Genomic DNA, 27,441 nt, shown 5'->3' with positions numbered 1-27,441 from the left:
ACTTTTCAAAAACTCAAGACATGACTGTATGACACTTCAAAGGACTTTGATATTATTTTTTAATTAAATGTTTAGGTTAGAATACATACTAGATTTCTTTGTAGTTAAGATATTTTGAGACATGTTTGCTCTGTAGAGGAATACCCAGTCTCATGCAAATGGCACTTCTTGTTACCTGAACACTTTCCTATCTTCAATTTCTGAAACTTCCTGCTGACCCTGTACAATCACGGGCACATTTCACATTTGCCAAGCTATGTCTTAGCTAAATGACTTTGCTTCATTTTGTATGACTTAAGGGGTTTCATTCTATTTTATAAAACTGTTTTGGCTAGCTAACATTTTTTTTATTGTTCGTAATTCATCTCTGGGGTTTCCTCATTCAAGAATCTTTTTCTTTCATAGTCCAAGCTGAGATGAATGTCCCTTTTTGGTGTATTTCTCTAACACACTTTCGATTCTGATCAATGCCAGTCTTTCCACTTCACTAAGCTGAAATCTCTTTATGATATATCTCATGCCATGATAACTTGTTTATTTTTCACACCACTTCCCACTCCTTGATAGGTTTTGATAACTCTCCAATGTACTGATAAACTCAGACATGGTTGAAGGAATGGGGACATCAAGCATGTGCTTCTGATATTCTAGTAATATTGAGTTAGTCAGTTCAGGGACTCACAAGATATCCCTTTCAATGGTGGTCCACTCTCATTCTTAGAGAACTCTTTACCATGTTAACATGAGCTACTTACTTACAACTCATCCATTATTTTTAAATTCTACCTTCACTGGAACACAAAAAATTAAAAAATTCACAAAATAGACATTTATATGTTTGAAAATTGATATTTGTCTGCATCATCTGTGCTTGTTTTTTCTTTCAAACACTCTTTTCGGTTTTTTTTATTTTTAACAAGAAATTAGTTCATTTCTAGGAGTTTCAGAGTATCTACATTACAAAAATAAATATCAAGATTATGGCGATTTACTGTGAAACTATTGACTACCTGGTAAGACCAACTTGCTCTGAGAGGAGCCAGAATTGAGAATAACCAGCACAGGGCAGGGGTCCAATAATCTTATAGAAATGAGAAACGTCAAGCAGATGTTACCAATATCAAAAGAGACTGACCTCAAGCAAGGGGAGCCAGAACTCACTGCAGGAGTAGATTCCTTTGGACAGCTTCAGGAGTAGTCAAGTCTAAGGGCAAATGCCAACTGGATCCATTTCTACAGATGGTAAATTACATCCTACAGATGGCTTTTTCCTTCTACCAGGAAAAAGTGAGACAAGATTTTAGGGAAAAAGCCAAATTTGCTGGCTTATAGTGCCATTCATATAGTATGGACGTGGAGTTAAAAAGCACCCTGAGCATCCTTTGTAAGACTGAAAAATTACTAAAGAGAACATCCTTCCATCAATCTTTATTTTTCATAGATCAACATGCACACAAACATGAAATGCTTACTCATATCATTTAGCAGTACAGCCAGTATAGTTTTGAAATAGCTCTTCCTGGAAGAACATCAAGAAATACACAAGGTCTACAACAGAACTGAGACCACTATGCTTCCAGAGGCAGAGCCAGGAAAAGCTGAGCACTGAACTTCTCTGTAAGAGTCCCTGAGGTGACAATCAGCGATTATTCAGTAGCTTGTTTAATGATAGTGATTCAGTAACAATTCAATGTAAGTGTTGATGTTTTAAGATATTTAATCAATGTATTTTTCAAGGTATTATGTACTGATAAGTAGATACTTATAAAAATGTAATTCTGTCATATATATATAGATATCAAAGTGCAAAGAAAAAATGATTGTATATCTCATGGACAATGCTGTTAGCTTAAGCAAACCTCATTTTCTCTACTATTGTGTATTTATGTGCATTGGGTAGGCATGACCTTTATGCTTACCATGTTTATTTTGTGTCTAATTTACATATAGGTGCCACCTGGTGGAGTTCCTGTACGTACTAGGTTGTTGGTTTTGTGATTGCCAGTTGCTGTGGATCATTTCTAGTTCTTTTCCTTTCTAAATAAAATTTATTATCACTTACTAATATAAGTGATAATTTAGTCAACAAATAGTAGATTAAATGTTATTTAAATATTGGTGGTTTCTAAGTCTGTCATGGACATTGGGAATTCATCATGGAATTTCTTTTCTAAAAGGTTCTAAATTTGAGATGGAGGAGTATTGATCTAAGTACTTTAGTACTCTATTACTAATTAATTAAAACTGATAAGTTAGATTAGAGTTCTAAAATTTCCTGTCATTCTTTGTCATGTGTATATATGCACATGAATATGCATACATGTATATGGGCACATATATAGGCATGTTTTATGTGCACATATGCAAAGCATGCATATCATCTTGCATGCATGTGGTAATATTTTGACTCATTAAAATGTCTGTTCCCAAATCTTATACACAGCCATATGAAAACAGGTCTATAAATGAAGTTTTATTTGATATTTTATTTTATATTCAAATGTTTATTTATCTTTTTGTATATACATTTATTTTTATATTGATTTTTTTCCCTATTTTTGTGAGTGGATTGGAGTTTATTTTACCCTACCTCAAACAATTTCCAAAGCAATATACTAATAAATCATATATTTGGTGCATATTGCATGGTGTTTGAGGGTAAAATAAATTGTATCTTATGTGACAGAAGGAAATATTATCCATTAATACATTCTATATTTAACAAACTGAAGTTCATTTTAGAGTCACATAGACATGACTGCTACATGAACTCTTCTGGCCTTGTGGAAAATGAGATCAGAGTATCCTGTGTCTATTCATAAAATTCCCTGGCTGTGTGAAAATATATGTCCATTCATATCTTATTCAGTGAAGACCAATAGTCTGGACATTTATATGGTCCAAAGCAATGCAAACACACCAATGTTTCCTGAACTTGACTCATTAATTCTATGAAAATTCAATTATCCTTAAAAAAATCAAAACTGTGATATTATGATGCAGTTGATCAAAGGAAGATCTATACTTTATGAGAAAAGGAATATTTAACATACGTATTGGTTTTTGCCAAAATTTTGGCATATATAAAATGTTTCTGGTCAAGAAAGATGAAACTTATAATTATAAAATTCTTAAAGAATTAGTGCTATTTGTGTTGACACACATGTGCTAGAATTTGATGCTGATCATGACATTTCTACTTAAGTCATCAAAAACTTAATGTATTTTATAATTCAGCATTAACCTTAAAATCAATCTAAAATATTAACACTTAAGTGACAATTTGCTCAATATTTCCAACTCTATCATAAATGTGTGTTCTTGAAGGATCACTAAGTTATTTAGCAATGGCATTTACATATACCTTATAGAGATTTAAAAGGTTCCTGTTGTAAAAAATATATATATAAATATCAAGGAATGCTCTGTTATAGTTACAGACTAACCACAGAACAGAGCAGAGTGAGCAGAAGTGTGTCCTGTGACATGACAGGTCCATGTGAGGCAGTAAAGGTCAGCTCTAGGATACACTGCCTCCATCTGCAGTCAGTTTCTTGTGAGAGGCTCAGCCCCTGTTTCTCTGAGATGATAAGAACCTCTCTGGTGTTACTGTAGCTGAAGAACTGTGTGTGCTGATTTCCAGTTAGCAGCATCTGATGTGGAAAATCACTGTAGCCTCCCAAAATTGGTCAAAGCAAATGGTATCATCTGAATTAATTGTCACATAAGCACATGCATGGTGACAAGTTAATATTCATGGAAGTATTACATTGTCACAATGCTGACACGTGAATGTGTTAAGGAGTGTACCTCACAAATCTACAGTTGATGGAAGAGAATAAATTGAAGGAAAATGCAAGCACAAAGAGAAAAGTGAATAATGGAAAATATGAACCAGAAGGAAGAATTGCATTGTTATTAAACATATGTATGTCAAAGCTCATGCACTTGCATCACAGGAGCCTAGAGTTATGAGTAAAATGTGTTAGGTAGCAATATCGGCAACACACTCAGAGAACAGAAAGATAATGTGAATTTTAAAGTATTGGAATTTGATAAAATTATAAGAATACACTAAATACCAGTAAACACTCACTTATTTGTGAAACTGTAAGCTCACTGATTTTATCATCTTTAGATTAATAACTGAATTCCATCAAAATTGATACTATTATTTGAGAAAAGAAGAATTTTCAAGGATGTTGGTCAAGATATAATCTTTCATAAATCATTTCATTTTTTAATAAGCATAGTTTCTCTATCAACTTAACCCACGTTCTAGGCATGTCAAAGCCCCATTTGAAGAGATCAGAGCATAGACACCTGGCTCTTTATGGGTTAATGGATTTGATTATTTAAAAATCAATAGACAAAAAAGTCAATCTCAATAGCACTCCTCCTTTGTTGTTCTTAGATGAAAAGGGTACACCAACCTGGCCCCCAAAGTGTGGGCACAGACGTGCACACAAACCTCAATGCACACTGTGTTGCAGGTTCAGATGAAGAGCATCCATTCTGAAGAAATTTGAAATATATGCAAATAACCACATGAGGGGGAGAATCTACTGGTGAAAGCTTGTGGTTGAAAGTATGCCCACTTTTATATAAATAGTTACTTTCTCTTTCTACACAGAAAATTTAAAATGCAAGATCTTATTTTTTTCCCCAAATTAACATGTGACAATCCACCTGCTCTACGCTCTGTGATTAATACTTAGCAAAAGACCTAGGAAACCTTTCTTAAACACATTGAACACCATACTGTGATAGTATTTTAGAGGAAGCACACATAAACACACTTGTCTCCCATATCACCCAGTTTTATAAGCCTACAGGGCACTGGATTCCCTGGATCCCCTTTCATTTCCTCCAGCTCCTTCCTTGTTCACTGTGCAATCAGTAACCCAAGGACATTACATCGTGTCCATCCCTTCCCCAAACAGCAGTGAATGGTGTCTTACCACTGAAGGGGGATGAGCAAAACTGTGAAGGGTTTTCAGTGCTATGCTAATTATCTTAGTTCTGAATTAAAAAAAAATTCTCTATAGTATAATTTTCTCTAGGCTCTTTGACAGGCACAAGTGTTAAGTTTACATATATTTTCTAGCAAATCATCTGAAATATTTTAATTAAAATATTGTGTTTTCCTTTGAAGAGCTTTACAGTATTAAAATGAGACAGAAAATGCAAGCCTAATATTTATGGGTAATGAATAATGCATTACCAATTTTATTCCTGTTTTACATTGAAAGTGAGAGTAACACAGTAGCATGCATATGTTCAGTTTATTGCTATAAATGAATGACTATAAAATTTTACAGCTGAAATTCTAGGCTCCAATTTTCCTTTCTTCCTATTATTTCTTGTATCTTGGATACAATACAGCCCAAAAGTTTTATATCAAATGACCAGCAGAATTACACTCAATTAGCTTGTTTCCTGCTCTTTCTTACTGTAGTCTTTCCTGTTTTACATTAATTGTGCTAACACTTTAGTACTCTGTAGCCCATGTTCTTGGATGGCTTTGGTTGCTTGTGAGTGAATGCTACTCAAATATCTCCTTTCCTTTAGGAGTCTTTAATATAATGACATGTATTTGTAATAAATTTCAAGACTTAATTTTCAGGCCAATGAACTAAAAGTCCATTGTGTGATCACCATTGTAAATGATATATTTTCTTTCAAAGACAAAAGATCCAGAGCTCCACCTTTTCCTGAATGACTACACCTCAGTCTTCACTGTTACACCCACCGGCATCACCCGCTACCTAACCCTACTTCAGCCTGTGGACAGGGAGGAACAGCAAACGTATACCTTTCTGGTAAAATATTTCACATGTTTATATTCTCATAGTTGAAACTGATATTAAAGTTGATAAGGTCAGTGATTTGTGGGTAAAAACATGCTGTGTCAGGAAGAAGAGAAAATATCAATACATTCATTTTTCCCTTTTACTCTATAAATGTGTGCCATTGGAGAATGTGCCATTGGAGAACAGTATTATTATTTACGCACTAGAGAAAAATATTTTCAATCTTTGCATTACAGGAGTGAATGATATAAAGTGAAACCCAGCAAATAAAGCATTGTTTTAACTATTGTGGTGTGGATGCATTTTCAATTTCAGTGCTGTCTGAAGCAAGTAGTTCTCAACTAGCAGTGATTTCCTTCCTCCAGAGAGCACATGTTGATGTGTGGAGGGTGCTCCTGGCATACTCTGGTGGAAACAATGAGTGCTGTTGGATATCCATCCCACAGTGCACACAGGAGCCCAGCACCAGAGAGTATCTGCACCAGAATATCAGTAATAGTGAGACAGAGACCTTGGGTTTGACTCATTAGAGGAGGAATGAAGGTCATTAGAGTTGTGGTTTGTAGCCATTTATCACAGTGTAGGAGATAAATGTACCATATATCATGGAGAGCAGAGCAAGTTTAATTATATCCAAATTCCCAAACGAAGCAAAAGAGAAAAGTGGGTGATACAAGGGCACACGTTATGGGGCTTACTTAGGAGTTCATTCTGGAAGAGCCCACTTTGCAGATGACCGTAGCTTCCAGAAAGCCCCAAATGACAATTACAACTTAGATATGTAGTAGATTTCCAAAGTCATTTAGGCAAGATGGCCAACAGATGGCTGCAGCACTCATGAGTGTTAGGTACTTCTAAAGTGTCAATAAGGTAATTAAGTTATCTTGAGTAATGAATGTTGATGAATCATGTATATCACCATTTTACATATTGATAGAATATTACATTGTATATCCAGGGCCTTCAGTTACTTAATTAATATAAGAATGCCAATTGTGAAATAATTGTCTCATATGCAAATTCTATAATCATGAGGAAATTTTTTCAGTTATACATTAGGGAATGAACTTAACTGAGACTGGAGATGTAGCTCAGTTGGTGGGGCACTTGTCCAGCATGCACAGGGTGCTAGGTTCAATCCCCATCACTGCATAAATCAAATGTGATGGTGGTGCATGTCTATCATCCCAATATTTAGGAGGTGGAATTAGGAATATGAGATGATCAAATTCAAAGTCATCCTCAACTATGTAACAAGTTTGAGGTCTGATGGAACTATAGGATTCCTGTCTCAAAAACAACAACAACAAATACATTAATTTTGAAGAGTCATCAATGTCATTGGTCCAATGTAAGCTTCTAAAACCTTTCCATATCTCATTATTTAAAAATCCCTGTAACCATATGTGGAGTCCTCAGTAACTGCTTCTTAAAAGACTGATACACTTCGGATATTTGTAATTTATATCTTACTAGTTAGTTTTATTGAAAGCTTAGCATATTTTTAAATCACATAAAAAAAATATTAGCTTGCTAGAGTCACTTCTTTGCTCTTATGTTTATGTGCCTTCTCCACTAAATATGTTCTGTTTCTCCACAGATAACAGCATTTGATGGCGTACAAGAAAGTGAACCAGTTGTGGTCAATATCCGAGTGATGGATGCAAATGATAACACACCAACTTTCCCGGAAATCTCCTATGATGTCTATGTTTACACAGACATGAGTCCTGGGGACAGTGTCATTCAGGTAACTCCACTGAATGTGAGATATACTTGCAGCAGGACTTTCCAAAGCATCACACGCTGCTCTCCTGGGAAATGAAAATTACCTTCAGACATACAAATGGCCCAGCTTTAGAAATTTTCTAGTTGATGTTAGTGTTTCAAATAAAACTAAATATCCTGGGCTTGTAACAGGATGGCTCAGTGGGTGAGAACACATCATGCACAAAGCCACATGTCCTGTGTTTGATGCCCAGAAACCATGGTAGAAGGACTGAATCACAACAAGAAATGTGCACACATGCACACATGCATTCATACATCACACACATGCTAATAGTGAACATATAATACACACACACACACACACACACACACACACACACACACATATATATATGGGGTATGAAGTAGCTACTACATATAATTATTTGACATGCTGATGCTTGGTTTTTTAAAATATTAGCTTACTGAATATGATTAATTACTGTTGCATTACATAATTTAAATATTCACATTACCTTTCACTGTCGTGGAAATGGGCTAAGCTTCCTTTGTTGACATATATAAAAGATTGCATTAATAAATCGGTGGGTTACCATATTAAATATTGCATGTCTGGATTAAAAATCAAATCATTACAGGAGAGAAATTTTAGATTAGATAGTAAATGGTTCTTTTGAGAACATGTGAATCAGACAAAATTATGCCCTCAATTGTTTTTCACATTTTACGTGCTCACATTTAAATAATTTACAAGCAAATTTGCAAATTCTTTTAGTATTCTGACTATTTGGAATACGGGTATAAAGACTCGATAATATCAATCTATGAAGATTTTTAAGAATCCAAAGTGTAGTTGATTCCAGTATTTTCCAAGCCATCTGTTCAACATTTTTCTGGGGAGCTTGTTAGGAAGACAGCCTCTAAGCTTCACTGTTGAGTTTCTGGATGTGCCTCCCAAAGGGCAACACATAGGTGATTAACACCGAAAACTCAGTTCATTGGGTTCAGCCGTGCAACCACAAAGAGACCGAGACCTAGACCTTCTCTGACCCTGAGGGTTAGATCTGATTAGATAAGTCACTTTCAGGCCGGGGAGGCCACAATCCTGTATACTCATTACAGGATCTGGCAACAAATTATTGTAAATGACTTATACATACTGAGTAATGACAAAATAAGTAGGGTTAAATGTTGGTGCATAGTTTGTCATGAGATAGATAGGTCAAGGTTTTTGAAAACTGACCAAACGCCTCACCTGGTCTTCATGGCATCCCTGACCTTCATTTAATGTTGTCTCTGGCCTCCATCCCCAACTGCCCCATTTTCATTTCCTTGAATTACTTCTTCCTCTTGATCTATTTCTTCCTAGATGGTTTTCATGCTTGGCTGTCTTCTCTGTGCCCTCTCACTTTCTTTTTCTCCTAAGCCATCACCCTTTCATTTTGGTCGTCAGTGGTTTGCTCCTAAGAATCAAGCCGCTCCTAACCTTGTGTCTTGGAAGCAGAACACTTCATCACCAACAATGTGATGTGGTGTGGAAATGTTTCTACCAGAATGTCAGCTGACTCTGTGTGTCCACACACACATATAGATCCATGTGCACATAGACCCACATACATAAATGCACACAGGCATACACATACATGCACACACATGAACTACAAAGACCAGCACATGAATGAACATATGCATGCTCGTATGTTCAAATACAAACACTTCTGCATGTATACACACACCTGTGTATCTATACTCACACACATGCATAGTTACATACACACATACTTGTGCATGTATGTACATAATCACATACCTGTACATGTTCACAGACACACCCACACAAACACCTGTGCATGTACACAAACATGTAAATGTTCATGTGCATACAACCTGTGCATGTATGTGTATACACACACACATATATACACACCTGCCCATGTGCACAGACATATACACATGTACTTATACTCCATGTATACCTTACCCTCTATTTAAGATCCAGACAGACCCCTTATAAACATCTGAAATTTTCTTGTTTTCCTCTTTTCCTCACCTCAGACCCAAACTTTCAGAGTTCGTCACCTTTTTCTCTATATTTGGTGCTGCAATGCCAATATGTGCCAGGAATATTTCCTCTGCAAGAAATGCATGTTCTGATGAACCACCATTATCCACTTACACTCTGCAGTATGAACGGGAAGCCATATATTCCCTCTTTTCTTCAGTCTGGGAATTTCTGGGGTCATATGAAAAGGAATACTGCAATTGTGCGTGAGAATCTTTATGCATGTTCTCTATGTCCATGATCATGAAGGAAAGGCTTTGCATGGATCCGTAAATGTCCTTCACATATTGTGCGGCACTTCTCATACTGAGGGGTTAGTTCCAGCTCATTTATTTCGAGAGAAGACCTATAATTAGTTCACTTGCTTATCCGTAGTACCTGTGTGTGGTAGTTGATTAACAGAGTAGGTGCTGAATATATATATTTCAGACAAAAGACTGACAGAAACCAGCGTCTGTGAATGGAGGTGCAGGATGGGGACTTGTTAGCGCGTCCCCTTTATTTCTAGTCAATCTGTGGACCAGGCACATTTTTCTTTAAAGAGGCATCTTTCAAAGGTAGCAGATAAGGGAATGACAATTATTTTCATGTTTTTATTTAATTAGACCTGATTCTCATCTCTGTAATGATGTAATTAGAAATAAAAGTAAGTTTATATAGAAAACCCGCCAGCAGGGAATGGGAAAGTTTAACTAAGAAAACGATAGTAATTATGTGGTGAAGCATAGCTCAAAAATGTTTGCCCTCAGGGATCAAAAGCTTATTTCCGGCATTTGAGGTCTACAAAAGTTAATTTCCCTTATGTATCTGTTTCTAAAACAGATCTTGCTTTGCATTTAAAGATTTATATTGTGTGCATTTCCCTGAACCATGCAGATTATGAAGATAGACTGTTGTTTGTGTCTATATGCCTTCAAGTTTTTCTTAATTATTTAAAAGCCAAGAATTTAAGGTTCATAATTAGTATTTGTAATGTTGTTCCTGGTGTGTGCTGAAAGAACGGTGTGACTGTAAATCATCCAGCAAGAGACTAGAGATAAAAATGAAATTGATTTCCCAGGGATAGAAAAGTTTAAAACAAAGCAAAGGGATTCAGAACTCCAGTCTGCAAATGCCATGTGAGGTTCTGACTCATTTCTCTACTCCCTCGTCTCACCATTGACACCCCCAGCCTGCCAGAAATCAGTCACTCGGCTTGTTGCTTAATAACCTGATGTCCTGTGAGTGAAGGTCTTAGAAGGCAAAGGTGGGAGCCAGCAACCTCCCAAAAAGTGAATCTTCCTTACAAGTTCATTTATCGTAATGTCGCTGTCTATGTGTCTAAGCCTGTTTGGCCTGTAGGAGCCCAGATCCACCTCTGAGTGCAGTGTTTTTATTAGATGGTGGCTGTCCTAGCCTACAAGAAGTGGATAGGTTGCACATAAAGAGAGAAGCCAGAACTATCTCAAAGCTTGCAGTTATGAACTACAGCTATGGGTTTATGTGTCGGCCTTATTCTTAAATGCTGTTAACAGACCATCATGAATCTTGATGATGAATGAGTAATGAACCAAACTTTGGGGAATATTATCTTAAAGTAGCTCTTTAGCCTTCTGTATGTAGGCTGGAATCTAAATGTTATACCCAGATAGAATTCTTTTGGTCTTCAGTGAGTAATGAACCAAACTTTGGGGAGTATTATCTTAAAGTAGCTCTTTAGGCTTCTGTGTCTAGGCTGGAATCTAAACATTATACCCAGATAGAATTCTTTTGGTCTTCAGTCTAGGCTGACCATAAACTCACTGTAGCAGATTGTCTCATTGATTTCCTGATCCTCATGGCTCCACATATTGAATGCTGGCATTACAGAGAGGTGCCACCATGTTGAGTTCCTGTAGTGCTGACAGGGAATCCAAGGCTTAGTGCATGCTAGACAAGCACTCTATGAGCTAAGCCATATCTCCAGCTATTCATTATGTTGCCTTACTCTGTTCATTCCCCTCATTGACAAAATTATCTGGATGGATGCATCAATGCATGTGTCTGCAGCTACAGCGATCTGTCTTCTTTCTGTCTGCCTTTATCTCTGAACTGTGTGACCTGAACTTCATTCATCCCACACTGCTACATTCACGTGGAACCACACATCCCATCAGTGTACCCTTAAATGTCAAACTCGAAAGCTTTTCTTTTAGCCCTCACCTGTGTGACACCTGTTAAGGATCAGGTAGATAGGAGATCTTCGTGGATAATTAGAACTCTGTGACTCTGTCAGGATGCTCAACACTTAAAGGCAGGTGCAAATACGCGTTCTTGCAGAGATAGATGTTATGAACACAGGTGCAATGACTGCCTGAGGCGTCTGGACACCATTTCTACTTGGAGAGAGGTTCAAAATGGTAGGAGAGTGAAATATTTGCTTTCCTTTTACTATATTAAATATATATTGCCTTGTTCTCCCAACACTGTTATTGTTAAGGGCTTTTCTGTCTATATAGCAGACTTTGGTTCTTGTATGACAACAGTTCTGTTACAGAGTTTTTACTTAGCCATTACCTTTCCCAGGGTTCCTGCTTTGCTTAGCTTTTGAATCTGCATGTTTCAGAATGTAGTACCTGGTACAAGTTAAGACTGCTGTGTGTGCATGTCAGTTAATCTGTCAATTGGTCTGGGAAGAATTACCTTGGATAGTAAAGTAGTTTAGATTTGGCTTTTCAAATCTGGAGTTTCCTCAAAAAATAGTAAAATATTCTGGTACAGGTGGGCTGCTGATGCTTGTGAGAGGGATTTGATGAAAGCCTAGTTTAACAACTCTTTATTTAATATAAAAAAAATGTAAGCTGAATGTGAGAGAATTCAAGAGTATCTGAGATCTTCAGATCTCTGTCTCCAGTCTCAGAGTCAGTAAAAAAATGTGATGATATATTGTGTCCCCCAATATATTGTGCATCCTAATAAACTTATCTGGGGTCAGAGGACAAAACAGCCACTAGACAGACATAGAGGCCAGAAAATGGTGTCACACACACCTTTAATCCTAGCATTCTGGAGGCAGAGATCCATCTGAACTCTGTGAGTTCAAAGCCACACTGGAAACAGCCAGGCATGGTGACGCATGCCTTTAATTCTAGGAAGTGAATGGCAGGAAGCAGAAAGGTATATAAGGCGTGAGGACCAGGAACTAGAGCCTGTTAAGCTTTTAGGCTTTTGAGCAGCAGTTCAGCTGAGATCCATTCAGATGAGGACTCAGAGGCTTCCAGTCTGAGGAAACAGGATCAGCTGAGGAATTGGCGAGGTGAGGTTAGCTGTGGCTTGTGTTCTGTCTCTCTGATCTTCCAGCATTCACCCCAATACATGGCCCTGAGTTTGTTTTTATTAGTAAGACCTTTTAAGATTCATGTTACATAAATATTTTGTGAATCAATAAAATTCTAATACATGATTTTGAAATTGTCAGAGAAAAGGAAGCAAGCACTTAAAATAACACCACAGTATAATATAATGTCTTCTCATAATTTCATTCCTTGTTTTCTTTTTCTGACAGTTCCTAAGACATGAGTGGCATGTGCTAACTTATACTTAAGCATCTAACTCATGATAGATGTATAACTGGGTGCTAATACATTGGTATACTCTACATGAGGAGTCCATCATCTTTGATTGTTACAATATACTGAACAGTTCAGGCATAGACTGTAGCCTGGTATATGTTTAAGCTTCAGAGACTCAATTTGTCCGATCAACAGAAATGATATTGGATCCAAAGACTCCAACTTTGAGATCGCTGGTGTTTCAGATTCAGGACGAAGTTCACGTAGCTTCAAGAAAGGTTGCAAGACCATATATCTCATATATGAATGGCAATAAGACCTCTAGGTGACACTTTTTTGTTCTTCTCAGATGTATAGACACAGAACGTAAGGTCTTTTTTTAATTGTTATTTCTATCACCACAAAATTAAGTCTGTGATGTCTGGAGCACAAAAGTAGATAGTAAAATAATATCATCCCACAATACATTTCAGCCAGAAAACAATTGGAATTTCCTGCAATGAGCACACTATCACCCTCAGGCAGCTTTCATTTAGTTTTATAATATTTACATTTTGCCAAAAAAAAATGTTTCTGTCTTCTACTGGTTATAGCTTTTATTGGTATTGGCAGAAACCCTCAATGTTTTTCTTTCCCAATTGCAGCATACCTTTTTCTCCTGGTGACTCTGTCTCCATGGATAATTAGCAACCTTATCAGGCTTGGTTATTTTCCCAGCTCACATTTCTGTCCTGGAGATCAACATCTACTCATCTTTATTAGCTGCATAAGGAAAAATGAATCCTTTATTACAAAAAAGAGTTGAGGCACATACTATAAACCTTTAGCACAACATCCTTCAATTATTGAATGTACCATGTGACTTTTCTCAACTTTACCAGCAAATGGCTTTTAAAGTATCTCTCAGGTGATTCTGGTTTTTGTCTGTTGGGTTGGCATAATCAGACACTATCTTGCATGTATAAAGTTTTGTTATCCAGAGAGACAGAGAATCAGTGCTGTAGTACAAGACATTTGTGTCTGAGGAGGAAGCTCAGTGTAGAAAAGTCCAAGCCACACCAAAGGTGTCTGTGCCAATGAGCACATCCCAGTGCAGAACTCATAGGAAAAGTGCAGGTGGGCATTTCTCCTTCCAGATACTAGTAAAGAAATGTCAGCCCTCTGCCATCAAATAGCTATGAACTGTGAACTTGCTTTTAGCTGCCCTTTCATAAGGAAGAGCATGCTCTCATCTGTTCCTAGCTTGCTGAAAATTTATCATGAACTAGATATTGAGTTCTTTTAACTAATCTTCCTGTATTTATTGAAACTATCATATTATCTGATTTTTCATTGACATCATTATTATGTACAATGTTAGAAAATCTCTTTATATTTAATTTTTAGAGTACTTTTTGCAGAGTAGTTGGTTAAAGAGAAGTGTTGGGGTTTTTTTTTAATCCCCTACAACAACATGCATATGTTTTACTCCTGGCTTTTATTGTTTGTGAGAAGTAGTCATATAACTTAATGATATTTCTTTTTTTTTTTGTAAATTGAATTTTTATTCTTCTGGCTTTCAAAGTTTTCTCTTCATTTTCCACAATCTATGAAGTATGGATCCATCTGTGTTTTTATACTGTTTGGGATACTTAAACTTTTGAATATTCATGATGTTTCTTTGCTGAGCTCAATTCACATAAACTCTCCCATGCTCTATTGCACTGATTATTTTGGACCCTACCACTGACCTGGCTAGTCAAACGTTAGCAAGAATCCCAGGTCAGAGAGAGATTGATTCCGTCCTGGAAATCTGATGAAGGTCTTCCACCCCTGCCCCTGTCACCTGGTCAAAGATCCCCTACTTTTGATGTCTCCTGTTAATAAGTTTCCAGCCTTTGTCTTCTTCCCTATGATCTTCAACTCTAAATTCCGTCTTGATGTCACTTGGAGTTGAGCTGAGCTGAGTTGACCTTCTCTTACCAATTGTAGAAGTCTCCACAACTGTCCCAAGAATTCTAGGTAAAGATCCATGCCATTCTAACACCTGATGTAGTTTTTGTTTTCCTTAATAATATCTGATTTATTACTTGTTCATTTATATGTTTAACTTGAACATTATATTCACTCAAGAGTTTCAATTTTGGTCCTCAAATTATATTTTTTTTAAAAAAAAACATATCTAGATTCATCTGCCTGATGTGATTTTGCTTCAGCTTGTGTAACTCATGATGTCAGCATGGTTTGGTCATCAACTCTTATTTACAGTCTTTAATATCACTTTTCATGAGAAGTTTCTGCATCTGCTTTACTTCAGGGCATGGGATTTTCAGTCATCTCCTGGGAGGGAGTTTATCTGCTGTGGTAAACCACCATTGCCTAAAGTCTTGTCTCCAATAGCCTTGACTTTGCTAGAAAAGATTAATTTCATTTGGGAAATATCAGTCAGGCCAGATGTAAAGGAAGGAACAGAATTTTGAAGATGGAAAATCCTCTGAAGGGAAAAGATACAGAATATTACTGTACTCTTGTTTCAATATAGAAATTATATCTCTTTTTAGTGATGCAATCAGAATGGATAATTTCAAGTGTTAAGTATATGTTAAATGGTTTTTTGTAAAGGAAAAATTCTATGTTTTGAGATAACCACAATCTAGAATAATAATTTTATAACTCAAACTTTATATTATGCAGTAATGTATGCCTAACAAAACTATACAATAATAGAGTGTTGGCATGCAAAATTTTGCTCTATTGAATTAAAATAAACAAAGAAACTACTGTCTGAGAAAGTTAGAACATCACAAATCCCTTAATGTAAAGGTAATTCGTGACCTACAATGTCATTCCTGAGGAATTATTTTCCTTATTTTCTCACAAACAGACCAAACAAGAAACAATGGATGAAATACAGAATTCTTGTCTATTAAAATTCAAAACAGAAAATGGAGTCTCAGCATGACTTGGTTGGAAGCAGGCAGAAACACAATACAATCTTTTTGTCTACCTTTGTCCCTTTTGGTCTATTGTTTGATTGAAATTTGTCTCCTGTTAAGATTCAAATAAATAACGCTCTGAGGGGATCTGAAATTCTAAGAAAACAGAAGTATTCTCAGTGAAAGTCACATATTACATATATAAAAAATTTCTTAGATTTTATGTTAATATTCTAACAGTCTGTCTCTACTACTTAGGAGTCTCTAGAACACTACAACTTCATCATTAATAATAACCACTTGTGCTACATAATTTAGAAAATACTTTTTATCACACCAAACAACTATAAAAATTTGCAAGTTCACAGCAAATAATCTTCACTCTTTGTTGTTTGTTTACTTTTCATATAATTTGTTTGGAACTTCTCGTCTCTGTATCTACTCTGTTACCTAAATCAGGTGTGCAAAGTTTTGATTCCTATTTTAGAGTATAAGGGACTTCGTCCATCATTTCATCCTCATAGGTAAGTCCTATGGGGTCGGGACAGATGACTCAGCACTTAAGAGTACTTGCTGCTCTTACAGGAGACCCAAATCTAGTTCCCAGCACTTACATGGCAGCTTTGGATTCCAGTTCCAGGGTATCTGTTACCCTCTTCTGGCCTCCAAAAACATCACACATGTGTGTGGTACACATATATATGTGGTACCATATATATATATATATATGGAAGCAAGCACTGAGAAGATAAAAACAAATTAAAATCTTATTAAAAATGGCCCGTATGTGTCAATGAGAAGACTTAGCCAGTAATGGCACCTACCATCAAGTGAGAGCACTAGAGTTCAATCTACGAATCCCATATTGTGAAAAGAAGAGAACCAAATCCTAAAGGCTGCCCTCAGACCTCCATAAGCATGGCACAGCACACGTACCCACACATATATACTCATGTATGCATACAAATAATTAAATAAAGGTAAAGTTTAAAAGTAAACATTAAAATAATTCTCTTCCATTATTTGCCTCTTGCAGCCATATTTCCTAACTAAAAGCATGTCAGTCTCCCCAGATTTCCAAACCCCAAATACCAAACCCAACACTAACCAACCATGGTGGAGGAAACAGTACCGAGACTTGTCTGCATGTTGTGCATGTCTTATGAGGCTCCTGTGTGTTGCACGTGTTGTTTGAGAGTCCCGTGTGTGCTGCACATGTCATATGAATCAACTCTTTCCTCTTTTACTTCTGGCACAGGGGTTTTCAAAGACTTACTGCAGTCTAGGGAATGTTTCATCAGCATGCTGGCAGTGCTATCTATGGGTTCATTGTGAGCTTCAATTTACAATTCAGTGTTGGCCTCTCCGGAAGTGTTCAGAGCGGTCAACGCATTGCTTCTTGACAGAGATAAGTCCTTAGAAATGCTTCATTAGATATTTGTCATTGTGCAAACACCGTCGTCCACATGAGCAAACAACACAGGGCAAAGGCAAGCATGTGACATGCACACATGTGAGGCTGTGCTGGCAATGCAGTACAGAAGGAACACACTCTATGGTAAGGGTGACAAGGTGTAAAATGGATATTAGTCTGGCATTTCTGAACAGAGTGTTTGCACCAGCATCATCCCCCTATACTAATGCTCTGTGTGACAAGTACCGTGGCTCCATCGACACTTGTCTTCGTAGGTCCGTTATAATCTCAGGAAATCCCCTTCATTGATGCAGCCCCCTTACACTGCACATGGAACACACTGGGATGTCTTGTTCTTTATATCTTGTTCTTTATCCTTGATCCTGCATCTTTCAGATAATGTCTGGAATCTAATCTATGCCTAAGCAACTTTGTATCTACCCTGTCACTTGTTAGCCTCTTATTATGTTGGTTTTAAAATTTAGAGATTACAAAATGTCAACTTGAATTTGTTTGTTTTGTTTTGTTTTGTTTTGTTTTTTTGCATTTTTTTCTTACCCAACAGGATATTCCCCAAGAAGAGCACCCTGCATCATTTATGAACTTTTGTATTTTGGTTTTCATGTAGCTCCTTCTGCATTGCCTTGGAGCTTTGCAGTATTCATGACTCACTCTGAAGTGAATGATTCCTATAGATTATGACTCTCTCTCTCTCAATCAAGTTTACAATTTAATTCTGTTAACACCACTATCACGTGGCCTTGTGTAGCATACTTTTATAACTCTCTTCCCATGAAATAATGGAGTGTTTTCCAGAATTATTGAACTCAAGTTGACATGTTTTAGGATATCATCCATCTACAATTTATTTTGTAAATTTATCTTCATTGTAAGAAGAGCCATAATTGAGCATTTATGAACAAGTGTTGTTCTAAATGCCACCAAATCTTACCCAAATGGCTCTATTATTTTCTGTACATCTGGTTCAAATAGTCAACTTGGATAATAAAGAGAACATTAACAGATATTGTAACAAGTAAGGCACTTTAAAAATGTGTTCAATTTAAAATTTAGATAAATATAATTTTAAAATATAAACATGAATACAGAGAAAAAGTCTGCCATTTGTATTTCATCACTCACTATCTTACAATTTCTCAGTAAAAGTAATGCTACTGTCTTCATATTAAGATCTCTGACCATTATAATGATTAATTAACTATAGATGGTTAGATGACTTTGTGATCACATTTACCACATACCAAGATATCAGGACATAATCACTCTACACAAAGGTCATGGCATGAGCCAAGAACATAACTGTTATGGACTGTTGGGTCACAGTTGGGTGTCTGTAAGTTTTTGGCATCTTATTAAAGAAACTGAAACAAAAGCCCATATATATTTGCAAATAATAGAAAGGAAACTTTATTGAAAGCCAAACTATAAGAAAGACCAGCATATAATGCAAGGAAGCAAGTGGCAGCCTAAGTGAAATAGATTCAGACCCATGATTATTGTTTGGAGCTTCCTCTTCTGCAATTCAGATGAAGGAGGAATCTGATTGCCAAGGGCAGAGTTTGGATGGTTCTCCATCTCGACTGACATATTAAGTTATGTATTGTTGCCCTTGTTCATTCTCATGATGTATATAATTTTAATCATATGTACACCAAATTATGCACAGGGATAAGGTAAAGTTCAGTGGAGGATACAGTTTTGTCTTATTTGCCCAAAACCAGTTCAAGCCAGATTCTCTTTTATGGTCTCCTATTAGGACATAAGAAAAGTAAAATGGAGGCAGGGATCTGAAGTCACTAGATGCTTGTTTGGAGAGGCATGTCTATGCATGGTGCATGAAAGCTAGTGAGCAAGGGTGCCAAATGCATTATGGGGAGAGAGGTATGTGCCCAGCACAAACCAAGAAGAAGAGTACATATGACTAACTTATTCCTCATGATAGTGTGCCTCATAACCAGTTACAAAACTCTCTTCATATATGATTTAAAATTATTATTCATAAAGTGGCATACTTTCAATTTCAATTAGCTTTTTTGAAGGTAGAGTTTTGATTTATGTATCAAGAAATTTCAGTATCATTCAACCTTGGACATAAATGTATATGAGGCCATCAGTATCTATGACACTTGCTAATTCTTGAACCTGCATTATCTGTGTGGAAGTTTGTCTCAGCTCAGGGTAGACAGGACCAACAGAAATATCCACAATTCCAGGGTTCAGCCTCAGTACTGTGTCTTATAGGAGTCAAGTGTCAACATCACACACATATGGGTTGAGAATTGATAAACTACTCAATGAAAAACAGAGTCTCTCATTATGGCTAACCCAGGATGCCCAAGAAGGCATAGCATCAATGATCAAATCAGGCTGGGACCTCTAGAATACATACATTTTAAAAATAGCAGAACAAAATTATGGGAGGGTATGCTTAAACTTCATGGAAAGGACTGTAATACAATATGGAAAAGAAATAAATAGCTCAGTATTCATCATTTAGTTATTAAAAACATTTAAAGCATTAAAAAAGCAGGATTCGTTTTCATTTCATTAGAGATGTTACACTAGCGTCTTCTATAGTCAGTCATTTCCACATCTACTTTTAATTTATGAGGTAGTTCTCCCCATCCTGTAATAGAATATATGTTTCCTACACCCTCACCTAATGACTTTGGACACAAGTCACTGTATTGTAATGGGCCTGAGCACTTCAGCTGTCAAGATGTCATTGGTGCTTCTATCCAACCCCACAATGTAGACTACAGCTGAGCCATCCACAGCAAACCTTCACTGAGAATTTAAAAGAAATGTGTTGAGTCTTCAGTTTTATACAGGAAAGTGTTGATATTGATGGGGTACTCAGAGGGGTAGTTCAATACTAATCCTACTGGGGAAGTCAACCCAATTTAATCCCAGACTACTGATAATAATTTCTTCAAAAGAAATGTTTGCTAATGTGCAAAAATGGTGTTAATTCTTATGACTCAAAACTAAGAGAATGAGACAATCAAGATTGTTTGAAATTGTTTAAGTCTCTTAAACATACTCTCATCACTTCCATTCACTTGTTAAACTTTTCACAGGCTAATAGTTTCTGAGGGGTTAGTTGCAGAATTAGCAGAATAGGTGAGCTCATCTCTGGTAAACTGACGGCAGATTTAGGCAAGTTCTTAACACTTGTGTTCTGTAGCCCTGTTTGATATTTATAGCACCTCCCACATGGGTGTCTTCCTCAATTTAATTATCATCTATCCCTGCCTCCCTTCCAACCTCATTTATAAAAATGTTAAATAAGCCCATCCATAATACCTGTGTCCCCAAAGTACACTCCCAGCTCCTCTTCATAAATGGATGCACTGCCATTTATCATTAAATCTCTTTAGCCAATTTAATTCCCAAGAAAAATGTTAATATTGAATCCACTTTGAGCTAAGTTTTAATTAAGATTTCCTAAGACATTTTGTGTAAGTGGTTTACTATAATCAAAACTGATATCTCCTCCTCATTCCCCACCCTCTAATGTTCTAATTTTATCCTCACACCAAAGATCATGACTTCGAATGACAGGACCAATTCTCCCCAAATACACATCATTCATTTGACTGTTTCTACAAATAGCTCCCTTCTCCTTTGCCTTTAGGTGTATGGTCTGTCATGCCTACGTAAGTCCCAGAATCATTTCAGGAAATGTCTTCCCTGTGGCAGCCACATCTGTCTACCTAAAATACCAGTCTCTGGATGTAGCATCCTTAATGCCAGTCTCTCAACTTCCTTTGGTCTTCTCTATTTTTGTTGCTGCTATTTCTGTATTTCTGTGCCCACGACCTCTCCAAGCGCAGTGAATAATTAAAAATATAATTAGAGGACCGGCAAGACGGATGGATCAGTGAGTAAAGGCATCTTCTGTCAAGCCTGACAGCCTGGATTTCATCCTGGAACCCATGTGATAGAAGGAGAAAACGAACTACTGAAAGTTGTCCTCTAACCTACACACACACAGACCACAGTTATAAAGTAGATTTTTATGGGTATGAGTGTTTTCCTTTCATGCTGTATGTACATCATTTACATGCCTGGTACATGCATCCGATCCCCAGGTACTAGAATGACAGATGGTTGTTAGTCATAATGTGGGTGCTGGGAGTTGAACCCAGGTCTTCAGGAAGAGTAGCAACTGCTCCTAACCATGGAGCTGTCTCTCTAGTCCCTTATAAAATGGAATCAGAGTTAGAACATGTGTCACGTGTCTCCTCAGTCAGTCATAAATGGGGATGTGAAGAATTTCTTTGCATTTTCTGGTGATAGTAAACATGAGCCATCTGTTAACACTGCCTCTCTCGGGTAAATCTGCAACATTCACATTTTCACCAGCAATTCGCACCAGACAGGCTTCACCAAATCCCCGAAGGACTCTGAACTTGGAAGATCTGGGACTTCAGAGTGATAGGTATTAGCAGAGCACAAGGGAAAGTGACCAAAGAAGAGGCACATAGGCTAACTGGTTGAAGGGATGTGCTGTCCTTATCCAAAAGACAATTTCTGCTTCCCTTCCTGGGTACAGTGAGGCCGGGTACTTATTCCCTCCATATACTACACTCGGTGAACATAGGACTGTGTGAAAGCTTATGAAGAGGATGTTAGTAACATCTCCTACCAGGATTATTTCTTGCCCTCTTTGTAAATCTATATCTATCAAAAAGTGGAGGAACCTTGTTCAACACAATAAACCACTATCGCTTTAATATTGCTTTATAGGATTAGCAATGGTCATTCTCCTCTCACAGGCAATAAATAAATACCAGTTGCCTGCAAGTGATTTTGAATGTGTGCGCATCAGGTCTACAGGTGCTTATGTGCCGTTGTCTCTGTGGCTCTGAAAGCAATTCTCTTTTCTTAAAAGAAAATGGTTTTTGCCACATGGGCTTTACCAGTCCATCATAAGCCAGTGGGAAGAGGTTAGGGTGGGAGAGCACTGTAGAGAGGAAAACAGGCCAACAGAAGCAGAGTGGAAATAAAACAAACTTTGGCCTTTCATTTTGTCCTGGTCTCAGACCACAGTGATATGTGTTCATGTGTAAAGAATGGCAGGTAAGATAAAGAATAAATTCTTAAACTTTATGTTAAGGCTTTCTTTCCTTTTTCCTTTTATTAAATTAGAGTAAAGACAGTCTTCAATATTGAAAAACTGTTTTGGACATGATCACAAGGGACGAAACAACAATACTGGTTCCTGTAGTGAGTCGGTATTACAACAAAACGCAAAAGCAGTGGACACATTTGCACACCAAATGCATGCTATATTATCTTCAGCTTTGAAGTCAGTTCCCTTGGGGAAGCCACACAGTGGCAAAAGGCTGAATCCTAACAAGATTTGTGTTGTGATTTTTCAATTCCAGCTGACTGCAGTAGATGCTGATGAAGGCTCTAATGGAGAAATCTCCTATGAAATTCTGGTGGGTGCCCAAGGAGACTTCGTAATCAATAGAACAACCGGGCTGGTGAGCATCGCCCCAGGAGTGGAGCTGGTCGTGGGACGGACATATGCACTTACAGTGCAGGCCTCGGACAACGCCCCACCTGCAGAGAGAAGGTGACTCCTCCTACTAGGGTCCATAGTTCTTAGAAAATTATTTTATTTGTACACTATCAATACTGAAAGGGGCTACTATAAAAAACAGTCACCTTTTGTTATTTTCAGCTAAAAGTTCATGAAAGGCCTTTAATACTCTTCAGTTTATTTTATATTATATAACTTTTTCTTTAGTTGAAGACATTATCGTGCTGAACAGATCTGGCCTGATTTACATGTGTCAATATATTATAGTTACTATGATGTAAGGGTTTTAAATCACCCCATGGATTGTGGTTCTGCCCCCTTCTTTGTAATGGGCTCACCTCCAGTGAGCAACCAGGACATCACTCACAAAGGGAATTATTGATGTGCTGGCTTTGTATGTATCTATGCTGTTTTCTTTCTGTATTCACATATTTATAATTTATATACTTTATAAATGAGGAGCAGTAACACAGTAATAGTAATGATGAAATCCAACTATTGTAGTGACATAATAGTCCACCATTGCCAGAATCACACACTTACACTTTGGGGTCTTTATTAAATAAAAGAAAGGCTACTTGAAACAAGGTCCCACCAACAGAAAGCTGTTATATGAATGAGAGGAGGCATCATATAGGCAGCAGGGTTTTAGGGAGAGTGTCTGATTGACAGCCAAGGCAGAAAAGAGAAGGGAGAGGCAGACTTCATCGTGCTGGTCAGAATGATATGCAATTTAAAACTTAACAATTCTTTATTCCAATTTTTTTCTTTGAATGCTTTGGGACCACAGTGGACCATGAAAGACTGAAAACACAGACAGCCAAGCTCAGGGTGGGGTTACTGCTACACTTAATGAGTAATAGCAGAGAATACTCAGCTTGTTTTTTTTCCTGTGTGCAGATTGCTCAACTCTGCTTGAACAAGCTAGTTCAGTAAAAGGATTTTACTCAAGTAAAATGGCATTCAAACAAAGTGTCATCCTTAGAGGGGAGTGTCTGTCCTCTCGGTGACCTCAGCTTTCTTTCTTTTTATTTTTTTTAAATGGTTGGATGCTAAAAGATTGCCTATACTATGTCATCAGACATCACATGTGGAAGGCAGCCATGCCCACCAATGTATCACCAACACACTCTTCAGACATCACTTGGGGCCGGCAGAGAATAAAATCTACACACCCCCTTTCTACCTGCAGGGATAATGTAATGTTTGTTGCTGAATAATAATATTCACTGTTTTCTGCAGGGAAATTAAGCCTTCAAATTGAGTTAGTGAGTGAGCTCAGGAGTTGGGAGGCTTTGCTTTCAGTGTTTCCTTTGAAAGGAGGGTGACATTTGGAAGTTACCAACATAAAAATATAGACAGCTATGGATTGATACCACCAGCAACAATGGAATATACATGTCCATAAGTAACAGCCTTTAAAACTTTGGCAGCAACAATCAGAATTGGGGGCATTCTCTGTATTATTTTTTTTTTCAGTTTGGCAGCTTGAGTTTGTACATTCAGATGGTATTAAGACTCAGACCCAGTATAAAATGACTTCAGGCTTCTGTTACTCCTGTCCTAGTGAAGTGTCCACAGGTTCAGAGTGACAGCAGTAGAAATCCATCGCTGGAATCTCAGGGTTTTTTTCTTTTCTTTCCTTTTCTTTTCTTTTCATTTTTTGTTTTGTTTTGTTTTGTATGGGGCTTTGATGAGAGGAAACATGCAGACAGAAGTTAAAGAGTCAAAAATGTCCTAAAATTAAAGCATCACTTACTCTAGTGGTGTCTATTAGTTAATATTAAGTTCGTTCAATTAGGTTGAGTGAATGTTCTTTAATCCTGGAATAAATTATTACTACTACCTGGTATGGAAACAGTGCTGATCCCAACAGCTCCTCATTTAATGACAATAAAATGATTGACACACGATATGGCATCCTCATATAATCTTATTTTTTTTTTGTCATGGAATCCAACTTAGTACTCAATTAACCTATGACTAAGTAGTGTTCTCCAATAGAAAATTTTCCATTGTGAATATATGCCCTTTAAAATAATTGTACATGGTGATAAAGACATAACAGAAGGCCATCTATCTGTTTTGAGAAAAATATACTGGATTCCTAAAATTGCTCATGCTGTGGAGGAAACACTGGAAATAAAGATAAAGAAAAGTCTGGTGGGATACTGGTCTTGCACTGGCTATAAACGTCTGTGCAGGCATTGTGGGAAATGTCAGGGAGGAAACAGGAAAGAGACTTGGAACATTTAATCCTATCAGCGCCCTGCTTTGAATGTATTGACTATCCCACTGTCAAGATAATTCAAACTTGATGGAATGGAATGATTGTATACTCCAGTTTCAATAGCTCCTTCTGTTCTTTGCCTACTCCTTCCCTCTGGTTGTGCAAATTTTACCCTTTTCATCTTTATTTTTTTACGAAGTTACACAAATGCTCCCTCTTGTCTGTGAGGCCTTGTGTGTTACCTATGTGAATAGGTTGTGCATCTAAACCTCTGCCCCCATCTTCTTCTGATGTTGCTGGAGTTATTTCCAGTCCTGCCCAAGCCCACAGCCACTCAGACCCAAATAAACACACAGACACTTATGTTATTTAAACTGTTTGGCCTAATGGCTTCTTGCTATCCAGTTCTTATATCTTAAATTAACCCATTTCTATTCATCTATACCTTACCACATGGCTTGTGGCTTACCGGTACTTTACATCTTACTTCTCATGGCAGCGACAGCTGGCAGCATCTCCTGACTCAGCCTTCCGTTCCCCAGAATTCTCTTCTCTGCTTGTCCCGCCTATACTATACTTCCTGCCTGGCTACCGGCCAATCAGCGTTTTATTTATCAGTCAATCAGAGCAACACATTCACAGCATACAGAGCATCCCACAGCATTCTGATAAGTGTTCTCTTGTGTTGGACTGAAATATGAAGTTTCTGCTTCTGTAGATGTCTGCATTTTCTGCCAAGATAGTCAAATGGAATCCATAAGCTATAAATACAGATTTTGTAGCAGGTTATTAATGGGGAGGGGAGAAAGGAAAACCCACTGTGATTTCTCTGTTTTAAGTCTTACAGAGAAAATAATATAAATAACTTTGTCATAGAAACAAGTAGTCATATATAACTGCATAAGCACAATCATACTGATTATTATCATAGTGATACAAGATTAGGCTATTTTATCTTTTTAAATTATGACGTTTCCATAGTCAAAGTGCATTAGGTCCGTCTTCCTGGCTCTTCTTCATTCATATTTTATTTTCCCCTTATAATAAAGAAATACACTTCATCATGGAGTTTCAGTTATGGCATAACTAATTAAATATTCTAATTTCATAGTCTGAGTCTAAGACTTCAAATACTTAAGGATTTGGAATAAGACACCATCATTTGTAACAAAGGAAGGGCCTTTAATATCACAACCATGGGATAAATAAAGAAAACCTCTCCAGTGTACTTCTTAAAATGTGTTCTTATGAGACCTAAAGAGTTCAGAAGGCTTTTTATTTTATCTGCAGTTGTTAATGAGCTTGGTAACTTTAATTCAGTCACTTAATCTTTGTGATTATTTAAAATTATAAACCAAGCTACTCAAATTATGTGATTCAGTGTGACATTTTGAGTCATAAAACTGTCCTAGAAATTCATCACCTCTTTTGTTCTGCTTTGAACCTTTTTTTCAACAAAATAAGAATAATAAGACCTCAATGATTTTCATTTTTAGAAATGGAAACTTATTTGCATCATACATGCCCTATTACAAAAATAAAATATGGATAGAAAGAAGCTTGGTTTTATGCATTTAGGACTGGCTATAAATGTAAATATGAAATACTCACATAAAATGTTATTATTTACCTAGTGACTGCCCTGCTTTACTATGTGCTTAAACTATGCTGTTGAATGATTGCTGTTTATTACAGCCTTAAGTCATCATTTTATTGTTAATGCTATAGGCATTCAATTTTAGGGATGCTTGCTATGACACTATGCTGACATCAGGGATAAAGAAGAGATCTCATTTTATAAAGCAGTAACCCTCAAAAAGACTGTACTTATTAAATGTGCCACAACAGAGTGCCGAGATAGGAAGGATGAAAAAGGTGAGACTGAAATATGATCTTCCCCAAACAAGTCTGAGAGATAAATCCCAAGAAGTGACTAGCAATCCAACCCCCTGAATTATGAGACAAAGAAAGAGGGAAGAGAAAATGAAAGAGGCAGTCACCCTGGACCAGAGTGGTCCTCTGTCTCAGCCCAAGATCACAAAGTGGGAGGGGCAATGACAGCCCAATAAAGCATTATCTGGCTATGACATCTGACAATTGGTCTGGGGATGGTGGTTTATGAACATAATCCCAACACGCCAGAGATAGAGATGGGATCACGTTAACTCAAG

At 37.1% G+C, this 27,441-nt stretch overlaps 1 protein-coding gene across 9 annotated transcripts in view; it reads left to right on the top strand.

Moving 5' to 3' along the window:
- The window catches only part of Pcdh15 (protocadherin related 15), a 623,956-nt gene that overhangs the window by 326,410 nt on the left and 270,105 nt on the right, over positions 1–27,441 (top strand). For all 9 annotated transcript variants that reach the window (XM_059244015.1, XM_059244010.1, XM_059244012.1 and 6 more), the window contains 3 exons: positions 5,688–5,822; positions 7,414–7,563; positions 22,880–23,073. In XM_059244015.1, the coding sequence (XP_059099998.1) occupies positions 5,688–5,822; positions 7,414–7,563; positions 22,880–23,073 (479 nt within the window). The remainder of the gene's footprint in view (positions 1–5,687; positions 5,823–7,413; positions 7,564–22,879; positions 23,074–27,441) is intronic.

Source organism: Peromyscus eremicus, chromosome 16_21 (assembly GCF_949786415.1).
Source record: "Peromyscus eremicus chromosome 16_21, PerEre_H2_v1, whole genome shotgun sequence".
NCBI lineage: Eukaryota > Metazoa > Chordata > Mammalia > Rodentia > Cricetidae > Peromyscus > Peromyscus eremicus.
The sequence above is the reverse complement of the archived record's forward strand: the minus strand, read 5'-3'. Positions and strand labels throughout refer to the sequence as shown.